This window comes from Merops nubicus, unplaced genomic scaffold (genome assembly GCF_000691845.1).
Source record: "Merops nubicus isolate BGI_N331 unplaced genomic scaffold, ASM69184v1 scaffold49708, whole genome shotgun sequence".
NCBI lineage: Eukaryota > Metazoa > Chordata > Aves > Coraciiformes > Meropidae > Merops > Merops nubicus.
In genome coordinates this window covers 3476-13601 of record NW_008624779.1, presented here as the reverse complement: position 1 = coordinate 13601, position 10126 = coordinate 3476, and the positions used below count along the sequence as shown (strand labels likewise).

The 10126-nt window shown below is 42.8% G+C and overlaps 1 protein-coding gene across 1 annotated transcript in view; it reads right to left on the bottom strand.

The window, feature by feature from the left end:
- Positions 1-217: 217 nt before the first annotated feature.
- LIN54 (lin-54 DREAM MuvB core complex component) overlaps positions 218-10126 on the bottom strand; it is a gene marked incomplete at its 5' end in the record, with an annotated part of 12740 nt that continues 2831 nt past the window's right edge. The window contains 8 exons of the mRNA XM_008945446.1: positions 218-577; positions 1707-1909; positions 2588-2725; positions 2914-3016; positions 5840-5911; positions 7177-7268; positions 9082-9279; positions 9433-9506. Of these exons, the coding sequence (XP_008943694.1) occupies positions 376-577; positions 1707-1909; positions 2588-2725; positions 2914-3016; positions 5840-5911; positions 7177-7268; positions 9082-9279; positions 9433-9506 (1082 nt within the window). The remainder of the gene's footprint in view (positions 578-1706; positions 1910-2587; positions 2726-2913; positions 3017-5839; positions 5912-7176; positions 7269-9081; positions 9280-9432; positions 9507-10126) is intronic.

Sequence of the window (10126 nt, the reverse complement as noted above, 5' to 3'; positions counted from 1 at the left end):
CCTGTATGCACATAAGTGATGCAACTCCATATACTGTAAATAATATATATTATAATAATTTATATATGATCTTCAGGCAATTACTGTGGGGGAAAGGAGAGAACACATCTAATTTTTAAGAAACCCAAGGTAAAAGCCATACATTAGGAAGAAGATCTGACCTTTAGGCATTGTCTTAAGTAGAAGAGGATCTAGCTAAGATTTAAAATGCTTTACATCTTGTTATAAAAGATTTTTTTGTTTCAATGTTATGCAGGTCAATTTACAACAAGCACCAAATTAACAAATATTATTAAATCCTCTATGCCAAACCAAAGTGTCCTTGTGCCTTAAGTGTTCTGTTCAGTCTGCTTTGCTGTGGCTCATGTGCGTGAGTCAGCAGTTTATAGCACAAGGGTCACTTTTGGATTTCCCTGCAGAGTTAATAACTCTCATCAAGCAGCGTCCAAACTCCTCCAGGATCATGCGCTCTGCTGCAGCCTTTGTCTTGCCCATCTTCTCTGCTTGCTCTGCCTGGGCCAGGAGGCATTCGCAGGTTGCATCGGCCACCTCCTTGGTTACAAACGTAAAGGGCAGCCTGAAAGAAAGACAGGTCCACTCACTCAGTAAAAACCACAATGCACCTAACTCCAGGGCTGCAGTTCTTGGTACAAGGACTGATGAGATTTCACCTGTTCCACTGCTCCAAAGAGCCTTTAGACAACCAGCTGAGGCTGAATAAGCCACAGTTACAGTCAAATGAACTGGTGGACCACTGTGCTTTGGTGCCTGCCTCCATTCATGTGCATTTTAAAACAGACTTGGAAATGCTCAGGTACATAGAACAATTCTCCAGCTTCTACTGTAACGGCGGCTCAAGGATTGCACCTCCTCAGTAAACGGGACACTTGTACTTCATAGAACACAGGATGGTTTGGGTTGGAAGCGACCTTAAAGATCACCTAGTTCCAAGCCCACTGCCATGGGTAGGGCCACCTGCACTACACCAGGTTGCTCAAAGCCTCATCCAGCCTGGTCTTGAATATATCCAGTGATAGAACATCCACAACTTCCCTGGGCAGCCTGATCCAGTGTCTCACCGCCCTCATACAGTGAAGAACTTCTTTCTTATATCTAATCTAAATCTACCCTCTTCCAGTTTGAAGCTGTTATCTCTTTTCCTATCACTACAAGCCCTTGTAAAAAGTCCCTCCCCAGCTTTCCTGTAGGACCCCTTCAGATACTGGAAAGCTACAATAAAGTCTCTCTGGAGCCTTCTCTTTTCCAGGTTGAACAACCTCAACTCTCCCAGCCTGTCATCACAAGAGCTGTGTTCCAGCCCTCTGATAATCTTCTTGGCCCCCCTCTGGACCTGCTCCAACAGGTCTTTGTCTTTCCTGTGTTGGGGGCTCCAGAGCTGGATGCAGTACTCCAGGAGGGGTCTCAAGAGCAGAGCAGAGGGGGAGAATCACCTCCTTTAAGCCTTCATGCTTTCTGTGAGCACATGGGCAGCCATGAGAAGACAATGCCTAGTTACGTGTGTGAACACAGCTTAAACTTGGCATCCCCTAGGTTCCACAGAGAGCATGGCTGCATGAACAAAAAGCTCCATTCACCTGAGCTCTCCTACAGCTTATGCAGATAACAGGGACAATACTTATCACATACATCAGAAAAAAACCCAAACACATTAGAAACAACTGAATAAGGGTGCTGCATTAACTTACTTCCCACCACCACTGCTCAGTGCTGGTGTTGGCCTTGTCAGCAGATCTGAGATCTGGGAAGATAACTTGGTCTTTGCAGCAGTCTGCTGCTGGACTCTAACTTCTGCAGCATCTGCTAAATGCATCAATGTCTTTCGCTCTGGGCTTTCTTCAAAATTTTTACAGCCAATGCATTTGCATATGGAAGAACACATGATTTTTGCCTGAAAGAAACAAACAAAACATGAGAAACTTGTTGCAACCTTGACTCCCTTTATGACAAGCCACAATGAAAAGGAGATATTGTTTTAATCTCTTATCAATCACCCACTAGACGAAACTCCCAACTAGGAGTTTTCTTTCTAAATTCTCACCTCAAACTGAGATGCCTTACCAGAATGTATACTTGAAACAAATGCCAATCAATGGTTTCCTGCTCATCCCCTTCTTCACCAAACTACTGTTTCCAGGCTATAAGAGAGGTCAATCTGCCACTGTCTCTACATCCACAGACTGATCAGTTAGCTGATGCGAAACAACTTTTGCTTTTATCTTCCACAGATATGTTGTATCCCAGAGCATCTGTGGGATGCTGCTTCAATTCCTCTCAGGGACTTGATACATTAGATTTCCTTAGGGAATACTGCTTATCAGTAAAGGACAAATATAAGCCTCAATTCAAAGTTGCTAGATGGTTTAAAATTAAACTTGCACAAGAGAAGTGATCAATTTTGCCATGTACATGGCTTTCTACATGCAAACTGCTGGGAGAAAAGATAATATTATAGCTATAGAAAAGAAAACATTCTAGCAATACAAAGAAGAGACAAAGCAAATCAGAGAAGTCGCAGAACTAGAGGGGGAAGCCACCAGTATCTTGGTGATGACACAATGCTTCATACCTCGTAACATTCACAGTAGTTTTTGAGACATCCCGAGCGTTTACAGTTACACCCTTTGCTGTGTCTTCGATCTGATTCTCCTTCCTTTCCTTTCCCTATTTTGGGCTTGAAGGCTTCAGGGTTTCTGTCAAGGCAGGCCTGTCAATGCAAACCCAAAGGATCAGTCACTGTGTGCATGCAGCGAGCAGAATTTAGTGGTGCAATAAAATAAATTAAGCTTTGCACGTACGGGAGGAGATCAGGGCTTTATACACCCTCTCTGCCCCATGCCGTAGCATCAGAAGAGAATCTAAACAGCTTTCAAACTGGGGAAAGAGGCCCCTCACCTTTATTGCTTTTTGCCTGTCATTTTCATGGTCCAGGTTGTTGTAACAATTTGTACAGTTGCAGTTGTTGCAGAATTCACCATTTGCGAAACAGTCACAATACCTGGAACAGCAGGTGCAGAAGGCATTTGTAAATACAACCAGCACAGTGGTGTTTGTTCTGATGACAACTCTTAGTCTGGCAATATGCACGTGCTCCAATAAGGGTAAGGCTCACCCTATGCTCATCTTCACATGTACAACTGGTATCAGCCACAGGGCAAAGCATAAATCCTCTAGCACAGGTCTAGTTGCTTTCTAAAGACACAGATATAGCTCAAGGGTGTCTTGTCTGAGCTGATGTTCACATAGCATAAGTCCCCATAGCAAGAGAAGCTAACAAGACTTTTTTCTAGGGTGAGTCCTAAGTGGCTGACCCACACATTGAGGGCCATCCTGCCACAGCCACATCACAGCCAGTTCCTGACTCAGCCAGTTCAAGTCAGCCTTCAGGAGTTCTCAAGTAGCTGAAACAAAAGGCAAGTGACTGGAGTACAAATCAACAGAAAAAGTGACTAACACAGTGACGAGCCTTTTTTTTCAGTTTTGTCCATGATATGTTTGCAGCTGTGAACTGAGCAGATTTTGTGAAATGCTGGGGTTTGAACCCCGAGCCCTGAATTAAGGTTGACATATGGGTGATTCCCACAGCCCTTCATACAGAGGTGGTGAGTTTGCCTTATAGCTTCCCCCCAGGGTGCGGCCGGCCCTGCAGGGAGAGCCAGAAGGGAAATGAGCCCCAGGGGTCCCGCATTGAGTTGACAAAGCTCAGGTGTCTGCTTGGGGATAAAAGCTGGGACCACTTGCAGGGAGTCAGGAGTGTCTGTCTGTGGAGTGCACTCCACAGAGCTTCCTGGTTCAGGGCAGACCTCCTGACTCTCCCTGGAGCTGGGCCCTGGTCTGTTTAGGCCTTTGCGAACGCAGGTCGATTGGGTGAGAGTTGCCATGTGGGCACCTTTCTCTTATATGTTTAACTGGCTGGTCTGGCTGTTTCCCATGCCAACTATGGGCAACCTCAGTTCACTGTTTGTACCACCTGTTGTGGGCCGGGTCATGTCGTTTGTGGGATCGTTGGGGGTGGCGTCGATCATGTCTGAGCTTGTTGACTTGTTTGTACCCCCGGCGGTCATTCATACAGTAACATTTCTGTCTACAACACAGTCTGCGTATTGGTTCATCTCCCTGCTGGTGCTATCATTTTTGTTGGGCCTGGTCATTGGCAAAACATTTTGCCAAAGCAAGGATGAAAGAAAAGAAGTAACAAGTGGTACACCTCTTAGACTGTGATACACAGGTAACTAGGGGAAGGAAAAAGCAGCAAAACATTGCCAGGAAAAGCCAGTCATATTGCCATGCCTCTTATGTACCTCTGCTACCTCCCATCAAAACCAAGATCTCACCATCCCACAGATCTGATACAGGGAAGCACCACGTTCATCCCCAGCTCAAACACTGATTTTTGGTCATGACAAACTCTGGCACATTGCAGTGCTTCCAGTAACACCTCCAGCTATAGCTGATGGAAACTGCTGATCCTCTTCACTCCTGCTGGAAGTGTATGTTTGTTTTTAGGAGCCTAAATCCCTTGCAAAACCGGCTTCCTGTGGTTTGCCCTGGCTAACACTGCAAGAATGAGATTAGGGTTGCTTGAGCCCACTACAACCCTTCACCTGGCTGAATGGCATTTTTGTGATTTTTTAGTGTCCTGAATGATCCCACAGATAAGCTACCTGGAAAGCTTTTACAACCTGTAATAGCTCTCCTTTCTGTCCTGCTCACAAGTCAGTAGTGGCATGGTCCTGGTTTCCAAAACAAACAGCACCAGCACCAACCCAGAGCATCAGTGAGTAAATAACTTCTCTAGTTCTCTTCTTTTTAGAACAGGTTATGTGCCTACCTTCAACATCCATCTGGGAAAAAGCAACTCCCCTTCCAGAAAGGAAAAAGTTTTACTAGTGAGAAAGCACCTTTGCCAGAGTGAAGGAGCCATTTGCTCTGCATCAATGCCTGACCACTTAAAGATATAATGACAGTACTTTACCAGAAAAGTTTGTTTCCAAACAGCATTCTGACAGTGCAAAGCATCACCAGCTATGCCATTATTCTCCCAGAATTTCAGAGCTTGGCACTATGAAGTCAGTAATGTATGTTGTAAGACATCTGAAAAAACAGCCACACATCTTCCCATTTACTACATCTGTGCTACAGACAGTTTTGAGGCTAGGAAGCACAGGGCACATCTCCCCATAAAAAGGTGAGCTGTATTACATGAAAAGAGACCCAAGCGGAAAAGTTTAAACACGCTTCTTAACCTGGGTTCAGATACTGTTGCATCATTTCCCCTTTGAGTAGCACACCACCCATTTCCTCTTCGTTATCTAGGATTCAGACAATCATAGATTAATTTCAGTATTCCCTCTTGTTGTCCCAAACTGACTTTGTTTCTGGTTAAAGAAACTTAGCATCTCCTTGGCTTAAAATGCTGTTATGTCAGATTCTTACAAAGGCAATGAATGGAATAACGAAATATCTCACGAGGATGAGCAAGACTCAGATCTATCAGTGAAGAATCACTTGTCTATTAATAAATGCCCACCGATGGAATGTCATTTCACTCACATCAACAACAAAACTACAGCTGCTGAGAGGAATTGGCTCCATCATGCAACAAAGCTGTGAAGTTAGAAATTTATAAAAAGTTAGGGTCCATATAGCTCATGGGAATTGCAAAATTGCACAGACATCTCCACCAATATCAATAGCAACCTTAAATTATCACCTAGACAAAACATTTCTGACCTACTTAAGAATGTTGTGTTCTGATACTTGGCATAAAGTTGTGATGTCAAAAACAAGGCTACAAAAAACTCAAACAAGCTATACTTACAATTTCAAACACAGAGACTTAGTACAATTGCAAGGCTTCCTGGGGCGGTTTGCAGATTCAGAAGGAATTATTCTGTGGAAGGGAAAAAAGGCCATTTATATACACACATACTGTTTTATCAGTTTCTTCCTGTTTTAAATTCAAGTAAATAGCTTCTAACAAAAACTTAAAAAAAATTCTTTATATTCCCCTTGCATTAGGTTTTTGCTTGACTATGTTTAAGTAACTAAGCCTTTCCAACCCAGGAGGAGCTGGGTTCTTTGCTGCAAATCTGGCTGCATGCCTTAGGTAAAAATCAGGCTTAAACCTAGAGGAACCATCATAACTGGAATCAGGAAAAACTTCCCCAGAAACCCTCTACATGCAGGGGGAGTAGATTCAACCAAGGTTCACACAACATGATTGTGTCTTTCCTTTTGTTCCAACTGGAATTTAAAAAAGAAAAATAAAATAAATTTTATAAAAATCTAAAAAGAAAAGCTGCTCTGGAATAATGGGGAAGCAAGTCAAAACATGGTATTCAGTTTATAAATAAATGCTGTAATGATCAGACACAGTCTTTAACTGCTCTTTAAATTAATATTTTGTGTCACTCATCACTTTTGATGAGATTCATTCCATCCCTATCCAACGATTTCTGCATATAATACCAAGGAGATTAAATCAAACCCATTTGTTTAAATAACTGCTTCTGGATTTAGGATTAATTTGCATCAGCTGAGGTTACAGCAACAAAAAGCACCTCGGTGTTTACAATTTCTAGCAAATAACATAAAAGGACTGTGCAGAACAGCTAAGCCTGCTGGATTGGCAAAGGGAAAATAATACATGTTAGCTGTTATTTTCATCCTTAAATGAAAAATAATACAAGACTGGAAAAAAACAAAACCTCCTATAAGGCTCCATTTTAGGCTTTCATTCCATTTTGCTGTTTGGTTGCACTTCTGCGTGCGCCAAGCATCCAGCTCCTACACTGTCTAGCACCTCTTGACAGTAATGTCCAGAAATAGTTGATGCCTGTAGCTCCCAGGTGTTACTGATGCAACATGAATGAGCAACTGGGAGCTTTCAGGTCAACTTCCTGCTACATGAGTTGAAAAAACAAAGGAAAACACAGTTTTGGTCAAGAAACTAGCTCAACAGTCAGACAGACCCATGTCCTTCACTGAGAGGTGAACCCCACCACAGTATATTTGATTTTCTCAGAAAGTCTCCCAAACCAAACTACAACACCCCAGCTCCCACCCTTCCATATAACTGAACCGAAAGAAGATGCTAGTTCAGGTGCCTACACTGCAGTTGTGGGTTGTTTTTTTTTTTTTTCCCAAAACACTCACCCATTGAATGGCAGCCGTGCTTGGGACTGAATACTAGATGTCCCTGTAAAGCCAGTGTTGCTTGCTATAGATACATACGATGATTGTTGTAGCTAACAAAACAAAAAGGTTAATGCACAACATAAATTAAATGATACACAAGAAGATGTGTAGCTAGTCTTTTAATTAGCTTTCCAGATATTGTAATAAAAATAACATGCTTGTAAGCAACATTTTAGATAACTGTAGAACTTGCACCAAGCAACAACCTCCTGCCTCTGTACTTAGTATACAAACATTATTTTTTATTATATTTCTGTTCTCTATTACACTGTCTACAGCCATATGGATAACACAGACTACAAAAAGAAATAAATGTTCAGACCACAAAGAGTTTCAGCTCCTAAAAACATGCGAATTTTCCTCCTTTTCCTAAGCAACCCTGCCTGTAATAGACCAGGATCACTTCCTGCACAAATTACTTCAGTAGCTTTCTTAGTATACAAGCCACTTACTACAGAATTAAATAAAAGCAAGTAAAATGATTTACATTCAAAAGTCTTCACATACCTGGACCCACAGTTTGTTTTTCAAAAGAAAAAAAACCAAAACCTCCTAAGAACCTGCCAAATGATAATGTTTTGGGCTACCTTCTTTGGTATTTCCTACACAGAGCCATTTTCTCTGGCTGGGACAGGGTCTGAAGACAGACGGGCACATAAGACGATACGGACCCATTGGGGTGAGGTCAAAGGGGTCAGACTGCATCCAGAAACAAAACCTCTGAGGAGAGGTCCAAAACATGTTATTATTTAGTTTAAGGTTGGATTTGTGGAAGTGGCCTGAAAGGATACAGTAAAAGTCTTCAGGGTCAAACTGCAGCTCTGACAGAACCAGGAGGGAAATAGAAATGAGGCTGTTATCAGTAATGCCATGAGCTGACAGAGTCCTTGTTTGCACAGACTGGCTTGTCAGCCCTTATCAGAACGCTTCATTTATTCTCCCTTTTACTCTGAATGTTAGTCAGATCTTGGCAAAGAGCAAAAACCTAATCCCTAGACCTGGACTGGTGTCACTGGTACTCTCTGCTCCTGACCCCTGGTAATATGGTTTGCATAATAATGCCATTTTATAATGCAAGCAGCCATTCTCTGTGACTGAGTGGGTCACATATTTGTTCCCTTTCCCCTCATTATCAGGCCCTGAAGGTCCTGTAAACTAAGCAGACAAACTGGCCTCAACATTCCTAGGCACCAGGCTGGTTACTCCCTTCTTTACTGGCCTTAAAGACCTGGGACACCTGGATGACCAGGTGGTGGTGAAGATCCTGTCATAGAGCAGTGAAGTGTAACAGGACACAAAGCACCGTCTAGAAAATTGAGCAGTTACAAGCCCTAAGTGAGGTATTTGGACCGGAACTGTTGCTGGACAGACTCACGACCCCTGCCCTGTAAGCAGGGACATTTCCACTGCCATCTGCTTCTTCCAAGGACTGAGTGAATGACTCACTCTTCTATATGATTGTTGAGTCTAGATTACAATTGTTATATTGACAAAGCAAACCACCTACTAAGATGTGACATGATCTGCAAAGGGTCTAAGTGATTAGAAATTACCAAGTCAAGTTGTATTATAAATTCTGTACTATGCTACTTATAAGACTGTACAACACTGCTTATAGAAATCCTGTGCTACTCTTATTATAAATTCTATGTGATACTAACAAAAAAATTCTCTTAAGAAAAGCAAGCTTTAATTGCAAATATGATTTAGTGCTGCCATCATTCCGCCAAGGATCCCTAAAAAAAAAAATCTGTCTGTCCCCTTAGTGTCAGGTGACAGCTGAGGAGCAAAAACCTTCAAGAGGAAGGCAGCATGTTCCACAGCAGCACTATTTCCTTATTTATCTCCGGGTTAACACCATACCTGTGTGACATACTGAGCTGGAAGGACGGCATACCCGACGTTTCCTGTGCCAGGTGCTGGTGCCAGTACGGTGCCCGGTGGGAGGTTAGTAAGGTTGGGCTGGATCTGGGGCAGTGGAGTGGCTGGCATAATAAGTCTCTGTTGGGGCTGACTGGTAGTAACGATCTGGGAAGTTTGGTTGATTGGTTTGGGCACCACCTGGAGAGAAAAGAGGACTTCATGAAATCATTGCTTTGTTGATTCAGAACGCACTTCTATCAACAGAACATTTTCATTACAGTGATGAAACTGGACTTTTTCTACCATCCAGCCAAAATAAGTCAGGAATATGCCTTCTGCATTTCGGCTCACCTGTTTCACGGTCTGTGCCGGCACTATGGGAACAGACATCCGCACCGGGGCCGCGTTCACCACCACTGGCTTTGCTAGTGGCAATAAACAACATCACATTAACACACATTATTCACTCACAGGTCACAGTCTGGTGCTCCAGAGATTCACATGCACATAATGCTAAGGTACTTAACACTAACTGTGCACTGAGATTCTCTGACTGAACTCATGGCACAGAACTCTAATGTCTAAAGAACACCTCTGTAAACAGGTATTTGGCACCGGAGTGCATGCACACGTTCCACAGCAATAGCCTGGGTGCATTCTCTGGACATTGGACTTCCCTTGACAAGAGGAAAATACAAAAACCACAGCTTGGTTTGGTATCTTATTCCAGCAAAGCTCCAGAAAACACGGACAGAAAATAGCAGAAACATCTAGTGCTTCTAAAGCATTTTATGTGGAAGGATCTTCATGTTGCAGGAGTTTTGAGAATGTGTTTGTGGGCTGTCCCAGCTTCACACTTTTCATACAGAGGATCTGAGACTTGCCACAAGTCACCCACAAAGCTGGTAAACTAGGGAAAAGCAACCTAAAATGCTTCAAGGATTCAGGCCCACCTACAGAGTAATTTGACATACAGAGCATTTCCACATACAAACCAGAGCTGACAGTAGAATATTAAATTTATAGGGCTCTAATCACAAAACCA